This window comes from Nuphar pumila, chromosome 9 (genome assembly GCF_984573655.1).
Source record: "Nuphar pumila chromosome 9, dmNupPumi1.hap1.1, whole genome shotgun sequence".
NCBI classification, from domain to species: domain Eukaryota; kingdom Viridiplantae; phylum Streptophyta; class Magnoliopsida; order Nymphaeales; family Nymphaeaceae; genus Nuphar; species Nuphar pumila.
In genome coordinates, this window is record NC_143257.1 from 112910965 (window position 1) to 112932839 (window position 21875).

A 21875-nucleotide genomic window follows, 5' to 3' on the forward strand; every position below is an offset into this window, starting at 1 on the left:
AGAGCACATATGAGCATGATAGAATCACATATAAAGTTTTTTTGACTGCATTATAACACATATGAGCATGCTATAATCACATATTCAGTTTTTTGACTGCCTAAGAACACATATGAGCATATTATAATCACATATTCAGTTTTTTGACTGCCTTAGCACACATATGAGCATGCTATAATAACATATAGAGTTTTTTTACTGCCTTAGAACATATATAAACATGTTATATATCATTTATGATAGAATCACATATAAAATTTTTGGCTTTGCCTGCCTTAGAGCACATATGAGCATGCTATATTCACATATTCACTTTTTTTACTGCCTTAGCACACATACGAGCATGATCGAATCACATATATAGTTTTTTGCCTGCCTTAAAGCACATCTGAGCATGGTAGAATCACATATAGAGTTTTTTTAGATGCCTTAGAACACATATGAACATGCTATAATCACATATTCAATTTTTTGACTGCCTTAGAGCACATATGAGCATGATAGAATCAAATATAGAGTTTTTTTATTGCCTTAGATCACACATGAGCACATGATAGAATCACATATAGTGTGTAATTTATTTATTATATTTTGTTTATCAATACTGACTGTTCTTTTCTTGTGTAGGCTGCTAGCGATAATCAGGGTAGTGGAGCTGAAGGGACAGATAAAGACAATGAACAAGAAGACGTACAAAATCTTGGCGATGATTAGAGGACTGTGTTGAAGAAGTTCTATTTTTTTTATTTTTCCTAATTGTAATTGTTGAATTGTAAATAATTAAACTTTTTAATTTTAAGGTGGAACGATTAATTGTTGTAGATTCTTGTTATATGAATTTTTTTGTGTGGTTTGTTTTTTATTTACAGGAAATATAAATTGTACAGGAAATAGAAATTGTACAGTTCTCGGTAATTAATTTTCAAATAATTTTTTTTTTAATTTTTTTTCGTGTTTGCGACGGATTAGCGACGGAACCATCCGTCGCTATTCATATTAATATAGCGACGGCATAGCGACGGAAGTAAATCCGTCGCCAAGCGGTGGTCGACGTTGAGTACCGGCGGATTGGCGACGGAATATAGCGCTCGTTATTCCGTCGCAATTAGCGACGGACCTGACGACAGAATAATTCCGTCACCAGTTAGCGTCGAAATATTCGCGACGTAAGCATACTGTCGCCTCGCTGTCGCTAATCCGTCGCTAACCATGTTAGCGACGGATTAGCGACGGAATGTGGTCGTCGCTAATCTACTGCTTTGTTGTAGTGTCAGCCTATCGATACCCACGATGAGCCCAAGCCATTAAGTTGATGGTAAACACGACCCTGAACGCAAATGAGAGAAAGAGGGCACTCCCTTGGTTGTTCTCATCAAGCAATTAAACATCTTTTTGTAGACTTATGAGAGAAGCTTGTAGCGAGAGGTTACCACAATCAAGTGGTTGCCCTGCATGGGCAGTTGCAATAACTGCCATGTAACTCCTATGAGTCATGTTGTCCTATGATGTACCCATGTTAAATCGGGTCACGTGAGGTCAACATCTACCTCTTTTTTCTTCTCCTTTAGTTTTTTCTCAAGCTTTTCTTCCTTCTTTTCGACTTCCTCTTTCATGGGCAAAGGGTTGGGGGAGATGGTCTCCACCTTCTTCTTGGTCTTGGATTCCACCTGGTCGCTGAGAGAGAGAGAGAGAGCACTCAACTGTGCATTTTTTTTAAAATTTGTTCTCTCTGTCCCGGTTCTTTTTCGTAACAGTAGGAATAGAACGAAAATAACATACTTTTATGAATGTGGTGGACGGTGTTCCACTCCTCCGCCGCATCCAGCGTTTGTTAAGAATGAAGTTCTTGACATCTTTTTTGTCTGTGCCCTATAGGACCTCGGTATCATTGTACTTTTGTAGCTCTGGTCAGACCTGGACCCTGTACCAGAGCACCTTGAGTCGGATCTGAGTTCAGATCCACTAAATTCCACTGAAGGTCCGACCCGTTGCACCCCTAATTATTAGTACCTTAACCCTTAGAGTTAGACGAGACAAACATGGGTTTGACTAAATTAAATTTGAGACTCCTCACCTTATCCGTGACACAAGGGAGTTTATGTTCTTCTTTTGCCTTAGATTTAGGCCTACCTGTCCTTGTCCATATTCAAGTCATGCATGATCCATATATGGTCCCACTTGAATCTGACCACTGACATTCTTGCCTGTGTTGTTCTAATGTCAAAGCCATATATTGTTCTAAGCAACGTTTTAATCTTATAAAAATTTCATTAATTGAGCATGCCTTGCCCACTGCATATTTCCACTTTGGGCATTCGTATTTTTTTTTCTTTTTTTTTTATGATGAAAAACCCTTGCTGAGAACCGGGTCACTTAATGGATCCACAACTCCTTTGTGTGGTAAACCCCGGGTGGGGTCACCAATAGTAGGGTTGCAAATGGGTCGGATTCAGGATTGGGCTTTTGCAAATTTTGGCTGTCCTGATCCAACTTTTCAATGTATTTTCTATTTTAAAATTAGAATCATTACCACCCAGGTGGGAATTGTATTCAATGATTTCCAACTGTTGGCTTTCAATTGAGAATTATTTGAGGAGACAACTGTAATTACCAAAAAGAAAGAGATTGGAAATTCAAAGCTCATGTTGCGAGTGCAAATCTATTTTCTTTGATATTCAATGGTGGGAACTGTGTAGTTCAGATGATCATGGGCCCCAATAAAAATGACGTGTGGCTCACCTCTAATAGGTTAAATTTGGTTCGGACCCAACTCTATAACACCGGATCTATTTTGGATCCAGACTCAAATTTGGACTCACTGTTTAAATCCAAATGGTGAACCACCATGGTCCAGATTGTGTCAGACCCGCCCTTAGCAGTAAGGGTACAGATTGGGACTAATTGATTTGGTATAAGATAATAACCAAATCTACCGGTGGGAATCAGGCCAGGCAGCCAACGGGGAACCCGTGGCCCTGCAAGAGACCCAGCCCAACCCTAACTGGGCTTAGGCCCAGCTCATTGCCAGGGCAGCTGACCTAGACAAAGGTAGATGTGGGCTGGGCTAAACCAACCCGTGTTTGTGTGCCCGGCTTTTTGTACTTGGTGCAGTTGAGACAGGGACTCAGTGCTTGACAGGGACCTACCTAAATGGATCTCATTGGAACTTACCAAACCGAGTGCCAAGATGAGGGGAGGTACTTGTTAAGAATTTTGCAGAGTAAGCATAAGTCCACATCTATGTCACAAAGATAAGGGTACGACTCGGCACGTGAGTTTGCCTTTTTTTTTTCAAAATAGGACACAAAGACGAGTTATTTAAAAAATTTTAATCGATAAAAATCTATATTTATGATATTAAAATTATACAAAATCTAGTTTTAGTGAAATACAATTAAGATTTTTTTTAAAACTATTAAAATATACTAAAGTAATGTCCCTATGTGGTCGGATCATGTCATCGTGTCCGATCCGTGTCCCCCTAAACATGGACCCTAACTGGCCCTCTAATACCATGAGTGAGTACACATAACAATAAGCCGTTTATCATTAATCATTCGGTACGCACGGGCTCCCTGCATTTTGTAATGTTGCATAGAGTATGATATATATATATATATATGGCTTACCATCAGAGCTAAGTGGAACCAGACTTGGACCAGATTTTCAAGGATAGTATCGGGTCTGGACTCAGGTCTAATCAGGTTTATTATAAGAAAACCATACGGGACCCGATCAAAACTACATGAACCAGACAAGGACTATACCCGATAAAATAATATTTTTTGTCATTTTTACATTGAAAAATTGTAGGTCTTAATCTGAATTCGGGTCGGGCCCGAGTCTGGTATAAAATTTTACAAACTATACCTGGGTCCATGTATTAATCGGACCTTTGGGTCCAAACCCGGGTCTTAATTGGATCTTCTTATTTGTCACCATACCCAAACCCTATAGGGTTTGGTCCCGGTAAACCCGACCAGTTGACACCCCTACTTACCATGGATGGTTGTGTGACTCGTGTCCTCAACTCAGAGTTTTACCTTGCAGGGAGTCAGGCCCATTAAGTGACCTGTTTCCTCTTTCACCATAAAAAAAAAAACAAAGTTTTACCTCGCAAAAGGCGGGCCCATTAAGTGACCCGAATTGCAAAGACTGATGTAAGCCTTATGTTGGATTTAGATCCAGTTCAGATATGAAAAAATCTTGTACCAAGTCCAAGTTCAGAGAGGACAGCACGGTACATTGGTGAACCACGTGTTTTGGTTGCAACACCTCTGAACACTATTAATACGTCACTCAGGTCTCCTTTGTCCTTTCAAATATTTGACCAAGTTCGCAAAATGCTAGTTGGACCAAACAAGGATTTTCGTATCTAGATGGCACTGTATGATGCGTTTGACTGCCCGGAATCTATGATCTTTGATTCCTGGAATTCTCATTATCCATTGATTGTAAATCACAATCACGACACTTCTCAAGATTATTGAAACATGAGAAAAAGTATAAGTTTCCTTTGTGATTACCAGCTGTGATTGTATTTGCATTGAATCCTGTGAAAGTTGATAATCACAAGATTGATTGACCTTGTGACCAACAATCTTAGCTTTCATATTGTGATTGTTCATCCTGATCCTGACCTGTAACCAAAGCAAACATGCCCACCCCAACAAATTTTACTAGAGGACCCCTAGAAAGCTAGGTCATAAAAATTCATAGTTACCAGGATACTAAACAGATATTAATTTGAAAAACATAAAAAAGCAAGGAGAAAGCAAAGGAAAAATCAGTGAGAAGCGATAGAAATCGAGTGGGAAGCGAGAGAAGGGATTTGAGAAGCATGCTTTTCACAAATGGGAAGCGAGTTTTCCGGACTATCCTTCATCAAAAACGTGCTTCCCCCCTTAAAATAGCGCTTCTAGTAACTATATAAGAATTGTTTACAATTAGGGATCTTAACAATTTTTGAGAAATCACATTACCAAGAATTTGTGAGAGATCGACGGGATTCCAATAAAATTTTCACACTTCTCTATGTTTCACCCAAACAACTAAAACATGAAAATCCACCACAATTTTCATTACCAAGAATTCCCACATAGGATATCCAAAATCCCAAACAAGTGAAACATGAGACCAACTCACATTCTCACATGAGATATCCAAACACGCAGATCCCTTGTGGAGAGTTTCCACTAGAAAGTCGTTGTCTGATATTTCTGAAGGGCATTTGAGTCATTTAGTATTTAAAGGTTTCCATGCCTGGATGTTTCATCCACGTGTTGAAACCCACATGCTTGGAAAATGACAAATTGAAGAGGCACACGTGTACAGTCTGACTGGCAACCTCTCAGTTGACTACAAGGAATCTAAAATGACTGAAACACCCTTAGTTATCAGCTTCGCCCTTTTTGTTAAATGACTCGAGCATTACTCCATTAATAATAAACAGTTAATCATTCATAGCAGGAAATATAATATTCCCCACAAGATCTTCATATTTTCACAGAATAATTTTGACAAGGTAAAGTTGGATGGATATGGTTCTAGTTGATACTAGTTGATCTCAAATTCTTTTATATATATATATATATATATACCCCATAAGTGTATAATGTACATAACTAAATGGACATTAAAATAATATTTTATTTAACTGAAAGGGCATTTTCGTCAATTTATTTTCTCGAAGACTCTCGAATCTCGATTTTCCATCGTCGCCCGTTGCCCGAAAATGACAGGGACAAGCCGAGCCCATGAGCCACGCCAAGCGGTACCGAGTCGAGCCGGTTAGTTCGGCTTCTTCCATCATCTATGTCCGTGGGAACAAGGGGGGCAACGGGTTAAAGGGTATTTTGGGTATTTCGTGTCAAACTTTTGAATTTTGATTGCCGTTGCAGTGACTAAGTTATGAAAGTTTTTTTTTTTTTACAGTTAAAAACAAAAGCATTTTGTCCTCAGTTTTTACTAGGGACCTTGCTTAAGGAATTTCCAATTAAGTCCCATATTTAGATAATAATTATGCAAATGGTACCCAAAAGGCAAAGGCTAATATCTAGATAATTCAATGTGGTTCTCGAGAGAAGGGGAACCGTTCACCTAAAAAAAGGTCCAAAATCTACAATCAATAAAGCTCTCATTCTCCAACGCTAGAGCATCTTATCGATTAGGACTTAATATATTTGTTCTTTATAAGTTATTTAGTAAGAAATATGCTTTCCACAATTATGTTTCATAAACATGAAAAATTGATAGCTCACAATGCATTTAAAACTTTGCAACACAAAGTATTGTGGGTTGTTGGTTTTTAGCGCTTTCAAACGCGCATCTAAACATAAAAAATTCATAATTCAAAATATATCGCTCACTAAATGAATGATAAAAATGTAATATGTAAAATTGGATCGATGAAAAACACGATTGTTAGAGGAGAACACCATCGATTGTAGATTTTAGACCTTTCTTTGGTTGGAGGGTCTCCATTCCTTGCTCTTTAATTTTGGTTTTCACTTCCAAATGAAATTTCAGATAAATACAAACTTAGGTGTTAAACCATATAAATGGTATCATATGTAGTCTCTTTATCTATTATTGTGTTGAATGTGCTATCTAGTTTGGTAGAATATTTTTTTGGGGGAATAAAGTGCTAGATAGGTTGGTATAGTTACACTATTTTAACTTAGGGGTCTAGAGTTCAAATCTAAGTGAAGCCAATTTACCCACATTGTTAATTTGGAAAGAAGGTGACACTGCACTCCTTTCCATTTCTTATTGGAATCCAAAATTATCAATTTCTAGTGGTTGTTTGGCTTATATTATGCAAGGTTGGTTTCGTCCCATGTCATTTTCACACACACATAGGGATGTCAATGGATATTATCCAACATCTTGCCTCAAGCTAATCTGATTAGTCGGATTTGGTAGCCAAAACTGGATTTGATTTGCAAGGATCTGTACTCGGCATTGAGTTTTGCATCAGAATCCGAGTCCCAATCCAACTAAGATTGAATCTGAATGTGTATATGTTGGATTGTAACTAGTCAGTTTCGGATTCAGTTTTAGATGATCCCATCCAACTCTGAATCCAAATTAGAATCTGATTAGGTCTTAGGTCGGACTTGGTATTGACTAGATCTGACTCAAGTGCTACTTCCCTTCACACACACTTTCAGTCAGTAACTATGTATGATAATTTAGCTAAGTATCGATTTAGGGACGTAAACAGTTCAGATTCAGATTGGATGTGGACAATACAATATTCAACTAATCGGATGTTAGCTAAAGGGATTTGGATTCAAATGGTAAAATGCTCATGGCAGATCTGCTTTTTTACATGTAAAGGAATCCTGATATCCATCAAATTCGAATGCTTGTCAGATTCAGTTGCAAAATATCAAAACCATATCCCAATCTGATTATAATTGGATATGGTATTGGATTACCAAATGCAACTAAATAGAATTCGGATTCGATCCGATATAGGATATGAACCGACTCTTGACATCCCCTATTTGGAAGAGTGATCAGACCATAGTGACAAAAGTTTTTATCGCAATTTCTCATTTGTCAAAAACTTGCAAGAAATTGAAAAAAATTCATAAATCTCGCATTTTTTTGGCAAAATCTCAATAATAAAAAAATTAATTAAAATTTATTTTTTATAAGAAAATATTAATAAAAATAAAAATACATGATTTTTTCATGATAAATAACCGTTTAAAACACAAATATCGTGTTTAAATTGTGGTATTTATGTTTTTTTTTAAAATCTTGCGATATTTTGAAAATCTCACGAGAAATTTCCGTTTTAAACTTTCAGGCAATTTCTCATGATATTATCACGAGTTTTTCATAAATCTCGCGATATTTGTCACTATGGATCAGACCACAACTAAACATTTTGCTCAGTTTGATTTAGCTGTTGGATGATTCGCCCGCGTGGCCAGCAGAGTGGTTGTGAGGGTGCTGAGATGAAGGCACCAGATCAAACCCCACTAGCGCACGGGTGTATCCCTAGCTTTCAGAGGTGGGCCACGTAAGACAGGGTGGTTGTGGGGCCCCACCCGAGGTTTTCCTCGCTTAAGCGAGAGTTCCTCGTCATAAAAAAAAAAGATTTAGCTTTTGGATGACTAAAATTTTATAAACAGATAGGGTATTATAATAAAACATCTTTATAATTATCAAGGTAAAGAGTTAGTAACTCAAAATCTATGAATAAAATAAAACACAATGAAGATCGTCTCATGCTCCTCAAAACTTAAAAAACTTGTAATAATAATATAGTGATAAATTAAGAGCCCTTCAAGATAAAAGGAATACATATTCTCAAGTTGCAACTTGGCTTGTCCAAGCCATTTTACAATTTGACAAGGGAGCCTTCGTTACACCCAGAGCTCCACGTGGGAAAGTTCTCTTCCAAGGAGGATGCGACCACGTTTCCATATGAAAATGGGGAATCATGTTCTTTTCTTGAGCTCGTCAGCCACTTTTCCCGGAAGGAAACGGTCCCATTTTTCATACGAAAGGTTTGTAACAAAACGCACCCCAAGGTTGAAAAGCCGTGATACCATGTTAAGGATACAATTGTCATTTCAAATTGTTGAGAACTTGCCAGATCTCGCCTTGGGACAAGAAAGAGAATTTTTAAATTAGTTAGGGGCATTCCAGAATAATCGACGCTATGCGTGAACTTAAATGAATGCAAGAGGAGAAAAGGCGCAAAAAACAAAATCCAGATCAAGGTGGTATCTGTCAAACTTTTTATTCCACAAAAAGGTCTAAAATACCCTTAGTCATTAAACAGAATAACTCATAACACCCCCTGGATGGAATTCATACAGAACGCGGGAAAAACAGATACTTTCCATGCACTTCCAAACGGAAAGATCATTTTTCATACGAAAGGATTTCATATACCGAAGAAGGTGGGGGAGATGTTGGTGAAAATTTTCATAGTGGTGCATCCCTTGCTTTTCACATGATACAAATGTTTTAAGATTTTGTAAGAAAAATATCTACCATTTCCAAACATGGCGAGTTCTTGAACTTCACTCAACAGGTAGAAGGGTTGGGGAATCATGTCTTTCTTCATGAACTTGGTCTTATTTGATCATTTATAGGATCACAGTTTTTTTTTCTTCTTTGAAAGGCAAGCTGGGGTTAGGTGGACTCTTATTAGAACAACAGCCGACCCATGCGGCAGAGGGATTCGATCCTGGGCCTTCAGCTTGACACAGGACCTCACTTACGACAAGGGATACCACCTCGGTGGTCGCAATTTTGCTCATTATCTTGAAGTGAATATATATATATATATATATATATATTATTTTTACTCGGAGAAACCACCTCATGTGCAGAGACCTAACCATGCTGGCTCAGCCTGCCATACCTAGTCACTGTCCTAACAGCATGAGACACCGAGGGCTTACCCCTCGACCCCAAGGAGTCGGGTTTACGGAGGGGGTGAGGCCCATAAGATTTGAACCTAGGCTGCCCATCAAAAGGCCTAGGCCCCATCCCACTATTTCAAACCCCTTGGGTCAGCTTGAAGTGGATACTACCCAACAGGTTGTATGAGGGTGACACTACTCTTGGACTCACTGACTTTCTTCACCAACTTATAGCTCAAAAAACTTGAAGCTATACTCGAACTTAGCATAGGTGTCGAGACTGGTCAATTATGTAGGTGGACTCAAATGGACCATGACTGATACGACCTGGCTAACTTAACATTGACTTAGACAACTCAAACGGACCACAAACCAAACCGTGCTAATCGAGTCACCAAAAGCACCATTACAACTTGGCTCGAGTCGTGCCGCTCTTTCGATCACAAGCCTCGATTCCGCTCGGGCTGCACCACCCTACGCAGACCAGGCCAAGGTCCAAGCTGGTTTCCCCACCATGAACTTGTTTTGCTCCAACCAAGCCTCAAGAGTCAAGACCCACAACCCCACAAAAGAAAACAGATCAACAAGCATTAGGTCTCCAGTCCAGAAACTCCAGACCCAATCCATTTTTCGTGTCCCCTTGAAAGCTGGGAACACTCTGACAGAGCTGATTAAGTAAAACATTTTTATGTGAAATGTCAACACAAAATTGACATCTGTCCCGCATGGCGGGACCCACCAGCTACTTTGGTGGCGTCTCATAGTAACTTTATAAAACTCCGTTTTACCTGATCTATTACATTACCAAGGGGTAAAGTTATCATTTTATAAGATCGATGGCCGCTTCCCGCATCCACTCAGGGGCATTTCAGTCAATTGAACCTTTCATAAAACGAAGTACAAAATCCAACCCAGAAAAAAACAAGGAAAAGAAAAAAAAAAAAATCTTTTTTTTGCCTTGGAAACGAGAGGAAGAGGGGAGTTATTATAATCATTAATTAACGCCAATAATCACCGTAATTAATTCCCCATAATCCCTCGTTTTTCCGAGAAGGGGAGGTGGGCGGCTAGGGTTTGGTCGCTCGCTCCACAATTAACCGGATTTGACTGTTGCCTGGGGTCCGGAGCACCATTCCTCCTCCCGATTGGCGGACCCCAAACCCCTCTCTCAAATCCGCCACAGAGGGAACCCCTCACGAGTCCGCGCCGGTTCCCTACCGGTAACCAATGTCCCGAGGCGGCCCTTATCCGTACTTTCGCTTTGGCAAAATACCCCAACAATTTAAATTGTTTTTTATGGGCAATTCTTCAAAATATCGGCATAAAAGATATAATATTAGAAAGAATTCTTATGACAAAATAAAATTGCTGGATTTTGAACAGAATTTTTTCGATGGGATATGTTTCGGGCGTAGTTGAAATGACATTTTTGGGCTAATCTTAGGAAAATATCAGCATGTTAACATTAAGAGAACATAATATTGAAATATATGAAAGTGTAAAATAAAATATAAAACACATGAACGAAATTTTTATTTTTTTAAAATACGTGATATTATGGAGATTGATTTTCCAAGATTGTATTGGCTGTAAGAAATCGCGATAAAAACAACGACGATTTGGACAAAAGACCGACATATATTTTTTTTTAAATACATGTCGGGGATACCCTTACCTTTACACCGGTTCAGCCGGTCACCCCAACCCCCGAGCCTCATTTTTTTGAATCCCCAATCCCGAATTTCATTAAGACGCATTTCATTCGGATTTGGCCTGAATTTGGACGAATTTTGCGTGGGTTTGGGTTGCATTTCAAAGTAAAAGGAGGACGAGGGGCTGTCAGAAGAGGAAGCGTGAAATCTCTCTCTCTCTCTCTGCCTGCTTGTGTGTTTTTTTGTGAGGAGGAAGAAGAACACGAACCTAACGCTAACCTAACTCGAACTATTCTTTTCATTTTTCCCCATGGCCTCTGCTGAACCGCTATCTCGGCGGTACGATTCCGATCTCGGCGCTCCGGCGGCGGCGTCTCTCTCTTCGTCGTCCTGCTCGGAGCGGTGAGGGTATCTACCTGTTTCGGTTTCTGCGAGCGCGGATCTGAGCCGTCCGCTTGCCTGTTTGAGTCCTCCGGCGGGATTCCTGATGCTGGTAAGATATCCCGGCTGATTTTTTAGGTTTTAAGGAGTCGGAGTTTCCACGGCTGGCCTGTATTTTTTTTTGTTACTGTTGCTTTGCTGAGTCTACGATCGTATTTTGGACCCGTTTCTGGGGTTTCTTGCGTTTTTTTGTTTCGTACCAGTTGGTTCTCTGTCTGAGACGCCGGATTTCGGTTTTCCGTTGCTATTCTGGCATTTTATGCCGAGTTTCGATTTGATCTCCCGGGTTTTCACTGGTTTTAAACCTTTTTTTCCCTGAGGACGGTGGATTCCCTTATCGTTAAGCTGAATATTTTGCTTGCTTTGTCTTCTGTTGTCTTTTCTGCTATTTTTTGCCGATCGTGAAGATTTCTCTGTATCTGGCTGTTTTTCCGGCTCCTTTCAGCCGGATTATTTCTGATCGTAGAGCGGTCTTCTGATTCTAGGTTTTTTCATTTTCATATACTTTTTTACCGTGTGGACTGAAGCATTTGTTTTTGTCCTGGTTAGGCGCTACGGGGATCCTTATCTGAATATTGATTTCTAGAGGTGTTTTCTCCAAGTTTTTCTTTTCCAGGATCACCTGGGTTTTATAAAGGTTTCGTTTATGTTCAGACAACGATCCTTCCGGCGTTCATATCGGGTCCCCTAGATCGGCTCAGATTCGCCGGAATATTCGCTTAACCAGGGTTTGGTTTTTTTCTGTCGAGTTCCGTTTACTCCGTTGACCCCGCCTCTCCTTCGTATCCGGCGAATCGTTTTCCTGTATTATTACCCCTCTTTTTCCCCATAATTTCCTGTTTTTTGACTCTACCCACGATCATCTCGCAGGAATGTTTCAGGGTGATTTTGTTGAAAGCATGTGCGGTGGTCCGGAGCTTCTGAAACCGTCGTCTTCGTCATCATCGTCTTCTTCGAAGTCAGCTTCATCGTCTTCCTCGTGCTCCTCATTGTCGTGTTCGTCTCCAGAAAGAAAGGAAAACATGAACCATCTGTCCATAGAAACCACGGAAGACTCGTTCTCTACCTTGCTCGAGTTCGCGGCCAACAATGACATCGACGCCTTCAAATGCGTCATCGAGAACGATCCCTCCAAGATCGACGACGTCGGTCTCTGGTATGGCCGCCAGAAGGGTACGAATCAGATGGTGATCGAGCAGCGGACGCCGCTCATGGTGGCCTCCATCTACGGCAGCATCGACATCCTTGCCTTCATCCTTTCCCTCCCCGGTGACGTGAACCGTGTATGTGGCCCGGACAAGAGCACCGCCCTGCACTGTGCCGCTGCTGGTGGCTCCACCCATGCAGTCGATGCTGTGAAGCTCCTCTTGCAGGCGGGGGCAGACCCGAATTTTGTTGATGCTCTCGGCAGGCTTCCCTTCGACGTGATCATGGTTTCTCCGAAGCTCCCCCATGTACGAACCAGTCTGGAGGAGCTCCTCTCCAATGGCTCCTCTGCCGCGGAACGGAGTTGTATCTTGAACGAAACAAAGATTAATTCTGCCGATCTCTGCATCTCGACATCTAGCTCGCCGCCCTTGTCTTCTTCCCCTGATGGGTCCTCTTCGGCCTCTATTTCTACTTCATCCCCGCTGTCTCCGGTGAAGATACTGGACCCTGCCTGTAAGCCCTTCTCAGGCGAATTCTCAGAGAAGAAAGAGTACCCAGTTGATCCGTCGTTGCCAGATATCAAGAACAGCATATACACGACCGATGAGTTCAGGATGTTCTCCTTCAAGGTCCGCCCCTGCTCGAGGGCGTACTCCCACGACTGGACCGAGTGTCCCTTCGTCCATCCGGGAGAGAACGCTCGCAGAAGGGATCCGCGGAAGTTCCACTACAGCTGCGTGCCGTGCCCGGACTTTCGCAAGGGAGCTTGCCGAAGGGGAGACCTCTGCGAGTACGCCCACGGCGTGTTCGAGTGCTGGCTGCACCCTGCCCAATATCGGACCCGCCTTTGCAAGGACGGCACCAACTGCATGCGCAGGGTCTGCTTTTTCGCCCACACGTCTGAGGAGCTCCGCCCACTCTATGTGTCCACAGGCTCCGCCGTTCCCTCTCCAAGGTCCTCTGCTTCCACGCTCGACATGGCTGCGGTGATGGCCATGAGCCTCGGCCCTCCTGGTTCGCCCTCGTCCAGCATGTCCATCATGTCACCCTTCTCTCAGGCGGCCGTCCTCACTCCGCCAATGTCTCCGTCCGGTGGGCTCGGTCACTCGTCCATGGCTTGGCCTCAGCCCAACGTCCCTACTCTGCATCTCCCCGGCAGCAACCTGCAATCGAGCCGACTGAGGTCCTCCCTCAGCGCTCGCGACATCCCCGTTGACGACATCTCGATGCTGCAAGACCTCGAGGCCACCCAGCAGCTCCTGAACGACTTCTCCTGCCTTTCTGGCCAGTCGAGGATGGGAGGCGGCAGCAATGCCTCTTCGATCGCGGCCCGCTCGTCCAGGTGCAAGGTCACCCCATCGAATCTAGAGGACCTCTTCGCCTCTGAGATGTCGTCCTCCCCTCGCTTCTCGGCTGACTACTCTCCGCTGAGCCCACAGGTCCAGTCTTCTCAGAAGGCGGCCGCTGTCTTCCCCCAGTTCCAGCAGCAGCAGCAGAACCAGAACCAAATGTTATCGCCCATCAACACGGGCAACGTCTTCTCCCAGAAATCCATCGAGCCGCAACTTAACGGCCACTCTCTCCTGCAATCGTCCTTTGGGTTGTCATCAAACCGGATCTTGTCGCCTCGCAGCATTGATGCCTCTGGAATGGCGCCAGCTTCTCCACTTGGCCTCCGCCTGGCTGCGTTTGCGCAGCGGGAGAAGCAGCAGCAGCAGCTCCGATCCCACAGCTCTCGTGATTTGGGTGCCGCTGCAGCTGCAGCAGTAATCGGTTCTCCGGTTGCAGCTGCAGCATTGTCTTCTTCGCCATGGTGTAAATGGGGGTCTCCCACCGGAAAGGCTGATTGGGGCGTGCAAGGGGAAGAGCTCGGCACAGGCCGGTTCCGACGTTCATCGTCGTTCGAGCTTGGTTCGGGCTCGGAGGAGCCAGACCTCTCTTGGGTCCAGTCTCTGGTGAGGGAGTCCCCCCCTGAGATCAAGGATCCAGGCCCATCTTCCGCTGGAAACGAGAATTCGGGTCAACTGGATGCGTTTATCATGGATCACTCTCAGTTAGGTGCATGGTTGGAACAGATGCAGCTTGATCAGCTGGTGGGTTGATCATCGATGGTTGAAGAAATTGCAATTCTATAAAAAAGGTTGAAGGCAGAGAAAAAGGAGTTGGGATTAATGGGTCCTATTAATTATTTGATTTTAAATATCACTTTATTATTGTTACTACTATATCTTACATCCGAGAGGGTTAGGCAAAAAGGAAAGTGGGGGGATGGGATTGATGAAGACTACCAACAACCCAGATTCGTCCCAACAATCAGAAAAAAAAATCTTTGGAGTTAGGTTTCTCCTTTTCTAGGGTTTGTATTTTTTTTGTTCTTTTTTGGGGAAATAGTCTCTCTCTCTCTCCTGAGTTTTTATTAATCAAGTTAAACTTGGCTGCCCGAGATGGTAGCTTGAAGTTTTTTCCCACCTTTTTATTTTTGTTGTTTCGACCAGGTCCACATGAAGAGAAGGGGCTCTGATTGTATGTCAAAGGGCATATATGGAAACTGAAAAATATTGGCTCTCACTTTTGATCAGAAAATGATGTAATATTGGATTAGAAGTTTATTATTATTTCATTACCTTCACTTGTTTTTTCCTTCATTAGTTATATTTGTAGAGATTTTTTCTCGTTGCGTTTTTTTTTTTAATCTCGTTAATTGCTATCCGACTCCTGCATTGGTTTTTATTTATTTACTTGATTATTGGTGCTAAATGGATGTCGAATCTGGTGCTGATTCGTGCGTTACGATAAAGCGCGGGTGTGGTCCGTCTTGGGTCGAGCATCCTTTTTGACTCCTTGACATTTTCTGGATCCAGGGTACAACTTGGAGTCCTTAACCAATCCATTGCGACCCGGCCCATAATGGTCAACCATTCACTGCTTTCGTTTTTCGGGGTCCACCATTTATGGTTGGGTCGACCCATAGCTTTGCGTCCCTAGATGAGGGTAAACCTGATATTATTAGAAAATGGCCAACGGTGTCCCTTTTCACGGGTGGGCCCAGCAATGTCCTGTCCTGGGATGCCGGGACCATTTTCTTTTGTCAGGCTAGTGCCTAATATTTGGGTCCAGTGGGTTCGATTCATACCGGGCTAATTTTTGTGTGTCAGGCCCCGGGACTGTTTGTAAGGCTGTGGACGTGGCTGACCAACTTTGGTTCGATCTGTGGGTTCAGGGTCAGGACCAATAAAGTCAGGTACATTGGGCCAGCTGGTGTTTCTGTCCCATTGGTTAAGCCTCGTGTTGAAACTTCTGAGTTCTGCCGAAAGTTAGGCTCACGTGGGCCTTGGTCCGGTTCGAACTAGTCGAACACTTTTCTTTCGTTTTAGTTTATTGGCAAATCTTTGCTTCTTCTTCATTGTGTGTGTGGGTGGTCTACATTATGAAAGTCTGAGTTATTATTTATCAGACCTGATCCGGTCTGGCTAATGTTTAGAATCCCAATTTGACCCTGATTCACGCCTAGGACAATTGGACCTCGTTCCTGTTTCTGATCCATATGAGCAGATCATAATCCAACAGTCCTCCAACCTTATGTTGTAGGGTTTAGTTACTGTCATTTTTTGTACGAGTCTACTTGCGGTGGAGTCGGACACGTGACCATGTGACACAAGCTCAGGCTTGAGAATAAGCATAGTGAAAAAAAGTTTAAGATAATTATGTGGTTATTAATGTATCACAAGAAATTGAATTGTTTCACATTGTTTTTTTTTTTTTTGAATTTATAACCCGAAGAAATCACACTCCGCAGAAAGACCTGGTTGTGCTGGCTCAGCCTGCCATACCTACAGTCTTCGTGCCAGCAGCATAAAACTTCGAGGCTTGGACTCCGGCCTCGGGGCCTATGTTAGTTGGCTTGTGCAGAGGGACGATGCTCATGAGAATCGAACCTTGATTGCCTGTCTAGCAGCCCAAAGCCTTGTTTTACATTGGTTGCAATATTATTAAAGAAGTAAATAAAGTTTTAAAAATATAAATAAAATATGACATCTTTTACCTATAAAAAGTAAATATCATTTAATTTACAATTAACAAAAATATAGCGGTATTTTAAGATATCATGATATTTTGGTCGTTTAAAGTCGGTGAAAACAGGTTGCAACTAGGGATGCAAATGGGTCGGACCCAGGATAAAGGATTTGTAAGTTTAGCCAGTTCGGGATCTAATCCAGATCCAACTTTCCATATTATTTAGCTATCCCGTTTGCATCCCTAATTTTTACATTTTCATGGTATTATTTGAAACTTATCGTGATATTTGTTACTGTGGGTATGACTAGGATGCGGATATTTTAAATGGGTTTGACAATGCTATAAAACCAACTTGGGATGGTCTACGACCCGATTAGTCCCGAACCAGATCAGACCCGACATTGACAATTGCCTGAATAAGGATCCTGAATAGGGACACTTTTGTCATGTTCCCGAAAGATGTGTACCCCTTTCCCGAGCATGGCTCGTTGCCGTAGGTGAGGCAGAGATGGTGACCTTTTTTGTAGGGTTAGCGTTTTGGTCAAACGCCAGATCCGTCATTTTCCCATACCGTACGTTTGGTCCCAGATGAAAATTTGAACGTTAGTGTGTGGTTAAAACCCTAACCCTGGTTAGCAGTTTAGTGAGGTTTGTAGGGGATGGTCAGTAGACGTCAGTCACGCCACAGTTGCCCCCTTCCCATGTTGCCTAACCTAATCTGTACGGTATTATATCCACAGTGGATAGTGGACACCAAGATGGTCCAACTATGGTTGGACCACTTACCCGACCCGTTTAGACAAATCTTGCTGTACAGTACTGGAGAGGAGAGGACAGTGAAGGGGTGGGTCCTTCCACCGTCAGATGGCTCAAGACAGGTCCTTCCACCGCTAGATACCGTTAGACCGGTCGACGCCGCGAAGATCAGTTCCGAAGCCGAGTCCAGTGTTTCTGCTCGGGTCTGCTGGGACGACGACCTGACGACCCCCAAATCGCTCGATGACGATCGACGACTATCCTTCCATCAGAGATGATGATCTTCAGGCCTCTTTTCCCATTTTTGGTTTTCTAGACTTATTTTCGGGTTATGAAACCCTAGATTCAGATTTTTTCAGTTTTGGATTTCCTGATTTCGAGCAATTAAGAGTGAATCCTAAAAAGTATTTATGAATCCATCAAATTTACCTCTTCAAACCATAAGGCTAGGCATAACAAGAAAAATCTAACATATATATTTCTCTCTCTCTCTATCTCTCTCTCTCTCTCTCTCTCTCTATATATATATATATATATATATATATATATATATATATATAAGTGCTATCCTAGTACCACTCCATTTAAATGGATTTATACCACAAATGCAAAATCTAACATTTGAATCTATGATGTTTTTATACCAAAAGATCACCATCATTTTCATATTTACTATTTGCATGTGTATTATATATATCCTTGATTTTCAAAGTCTTAAAAGTAGGATTGTACAAGACATGATAACAATTTTGTAGCATTTGGTAGTTGGATCCATACAAACATGACGTGTATCATTATAAAGTGTTATGGTACAAAACCATCACATATTTTTCCTATATATATAAAAATATATATAATATATACAATAAATGTGCAAAACATATGTAATAAAACAAGCCTATACAAACCGAGTTGAGCTGAGCTTGCCATGTTCGTGCTCAGCTCATTTAACTAAATGAGCTGGCTTGTAGGTCGGCTCACTGAGCTCAATTTCTGAGCCAAGTGAGCTTCACATGAGCCGACCTGAACAGTGAGCTGCTCGTTTCGTTTTCCAGCCCTAGCCAGGGGTGCATCTGACCGGACCCTGTCTCTTGAGCAATTCATGTTGAATGATGGTAACATGTGAGGTCCGGTTTTCCTAGCTACCAAGTTGGACTCTTCGTTGGGTCACCTATCATTGTTTTTAAAATTAAAGGTTTTCTTTATAATTGCCTTTATCTTTTGAGCAATTAACAAATTCATCCCTGCCTTATTGCCATTCATTCCAACAAGCCATCTCACCAACATCTTTTTGGTTAATTTTCTCTTTTTTTAATGACGAAAAACCCTTTTTGAGAATTAGTCCACTTAATGGATCCGCCCTCTATCCAGCCGGACCAGAGACCATTTATTTTTTTTAAAGGCAAGCTGCGGTTAGGCAGACCCCTACCAGTCATACAACTATATCATTCTGTTTTGAACCAGCAACGTCCCAACACAAGGTGACATTCACTAGCTGCTCCTACCATACAAGCGGAGCCCCACCCCCGCCCCGCCTCAAGATTTTATCCTCCATCTCCGGCGGGGAATGGATTTTATCCTCCATCCCCGCCTTCATCCCCGTTTCATGTCCTTCATCCCTGGTTCAAACGGGGATGAGGCGGGGCGAGGCGGGGATATTGCGGGGAAAAGTGGTCGGGGCGAGGTTGAGGCGGGGACGGGGCGGGGCGAGGAAAAGTGCACGTCCATCCCCGCCTCCACCCCCGGACGGGGATGGATTTTAACCTTCGTCCCCGCCTCCATCCCCGTTTCATACCCTTCATCCCCGGTCCAAACGGGGCGAGGCGGGGCGGGCCCCGCTTTCCCCCGGTCCACTGCCATCCCTAACGTCACCTTGTGTTGCGACATTGCAAGTTCAAATCCCAATGGTATAGTTGTATAACTGGGAAGGGGTCTGCCTAACCCAGTTTGCCTTTCAAAATAAATCTATGCTTGCTGAATATATCCATCTTTAAAGATGATTTTGAAGAAGAAAAACCTTCAAAATGGCGACCAATGTGGGAGAAGAGATATAGCAGGGGCTGTTTTGTCTATCATTCATAAGACATGACATAATTATTAAAAAGAGTTCGCATCTATGATTATGAAAAAGGGTCCTTGAAAGATAAGGACGAATTTGAGAAAAGAGATGTGACAAGAACATATTTGTCTATTTTCCCATTAGATAGGGACATGTATGTAAAACCCTTTTATTTGTTTTATTTTCTTATTTTTAATTTATTTTTGTTAAGAAACCAAGGATCATAGACTCAAATGCTATAAATCAATGCAACCAACCAAGTAGATGTTCAAGAATCAAGACTCTTGTCAAACTTGGCTTTATGATCAGGCTGCCTTCTGCCAAATCACACCATGAGATAGGTCAAGTCAAATGACACAGTCTAGTCCATGATTTTATGGGTAACCAGTCAAGTGTGTGGGGGAAGAGAAGAATGAGGAGAGAGTTTTGCAGGTCAATGGAGAGTTTATCTGGGTAAGCCCACATATACAGAAAAATGGGATAAGCCAGGGTTTTGTGCTGTGATCCATACTGCAAATTCCCAGATTTTCAAGTTATCCTGGATACCTAGATATATATGAACATCTCCTAAGGTTTCATGCACATGTGTTTAAATAATCTTGGTTCTGACCTTGATGCGTCTGGTGACGACGGTTGTAAAATATAATAAAATATTAGTATAAAATTAAAATATAATAAAATATTAGTATAAATTATTAAAATAATGATACGAATGTTGGTGCCCATGTTGGCATGTCTGCTCGTACCAACAGGGTGCAATAGTCCTCAGTAGGAAATGAAATGGGAATGTCGTTGTGATATTTAATCCCAACATAAGATGTAATATAAGAGGAGTCTCTCTTAGCAAGGAGAGTTCTATTGGGCTTGTAACATGGGTTGATTATACAACGAACTTCTCTATCCCTTTGAAAAAATGTTGAGAAAGAGACAGTGAGCAGTTCATCGTGGATGTAGGTTCACCGGAACCTAACCATGTAAAATTGTGAGCCATGTGTGTGTGTGCATGTGTTTGAGAGTTTCTAACTTTTACATGGTATATGAGCCATCGGGTCCTAGATGGTGAGATATTTTGCGAAAGCTCACATTTTGTTCACACTACAAGAAAACCGTGGATTAGCGACGGACGCTATCCATCGTTAATCCATCACTAAACTGTTTAGCGACGGAATGACAATAGATTAGCAATGGATAGCGTTCATCACAAATTTTTGGTCGCTAATAAGCGATAGAACTTATTTGTTGCTAATTTCGTCGCTAATTTATGACAGATTAGCGACGAACATGATCCATCGTGAATCCGTTGCTAAATAAGTATAGATTTGGTTTTACGGCGGACATTATCCATCGCTAATTCAATGCTAAATTTAAAAAAATAAATAAAAAAAAAAATTTGCTCCCTGCCGAGCAGTATTCCGGCAGTAATAGGCCAGACTTGTACCGCACCATACAGCCACTACGGGGTCTTCTGCACAGAACCAGTGTGCTCTCTAGTGCCCTCTCAACCTGGTTCCCCACTTGTTCGGCTCGGCCCACCACTGCAAAGAAAAGCAAAAGTCGTATCTCATTCATAACGATACATAAAAAGAGAGAGAGAGAGAGAGAGAGAGAGAGAGAGAGAGAGAGAGAGAGAGAGAGAGAGAGAGAGAGAGAGAGAGGCGCACACACCTTTCAGCATCGACATCAGAGAGGACGTATCCGGTGATCTCGCCCACCTCGCTCATCGCCTCCCTCTAGCCCTTCACCTCCTTCCCTTCGGATCAGACCTCATGCACCTGAAACGTCGTTTCAAAGGGTCTGTTCTGGCATCGAACGTGGGAAGTATCGACGCGGTAGAAGACGAAAAGGATCTTGACAACATTTTTGCACTGTGCGACCACAGCCAGACCCACAAGGCGCCGCTTCGAATCTGTGTAGGATCCGGTGATGATGGGGATGCAGACGACCAATCCCTTCGCCCTCTCCCCGCCACCATCCGATTCCTCTGCGAGTGTGCGGACGCCCTTGAGATGGAGGGCGTCACATAGATGCACCGTAAAGCTCCTGCCGCCACGGCGCCCCTCCTCCTCCCCCCTGCTGAAGCTGAGGAACACTCGTGGCTCCGGTGATGAGCCCATGGAGAGCTGCGGATCGTCGATTATTCTGGCGAGAGTTCTCTCGTCTAGCGGACCTCGGCGACCTCAGATTCCATCTGTCACCTGCGAGGCTTCTCTGGGAAGCCAGACGATCTGAAAGAGAAGCACGTCATCCAACGCTTTAATCAAACAATTAGTTTAAATTTTGCATTGGGAGAGAGATAAAATTTCGTGCCCTAGATGGGTCGATTTAAATCGAAAAGTAGCGACAAATTAATTCCGTCGCTAATTAGGGATGGATTAAAGATGAAAAAATTTTCTCGCTAATTAGCATTTT

General features: G+C 42.4%; 2 protein-coding genes across 2 annotated transcripts; one reads left to right on the top strand and one right to left on the bottom strand.

Moving 5' to 3' along the window:
* Positions 1-11214: 11214 nt before the first annotated feature.
* On the top strand, positions 11215-15260 carry LOC149828914 (zinc finger CCCH domain-containing protein 30-like). The gene is made up of 2 exons (XM_090017799.1): positions 11215-11537; positions 12356-15260. The coding sequence occupies exon 2, from the start codon at positions 12358-12360 to the stop codon at positions 14734-14736; it is 2379 nt and encodes a 792-aa protein (XP_089873925.1). The 5' UTR covers positions 11215-11537; positions 12356-12357; the 3' UTR covers positions 14737-15260.
* Positions 15261-21223: 5963 nt separating this feature from the next.
* LOC149828915 (TMV resistance protein N-like) lies at positions 21224-21580 on the bottom strand. The gene has a single exon (XM_090017171.1). It carries the CDS (start codon positions 21578-21580, stop codon positions 21224-21226), a length of 357 nt encoding a protein of 118 aa, XP_089873297.1.
* Positions 21581-21875: the final 295 nt, after the last annotated feature.

Excerpts from the sequence above, each read along its gene's own strand:
- LOC149828914 (XM_090017799.1), top strand. The coding sequence starts at position 12,358 with ATGTTTCAGGGTGATTTTGTTGAAAGCATGTGCGGTGGTCCGGAGCTT.
- LOC149828915 (XM_090017171.1), bottom strand. The coding sequence starts at position 21,580 with ATGGGCTCATCACCGGAGCCACGAGTGTTCCTCAGCTTCAGCAGGGGG.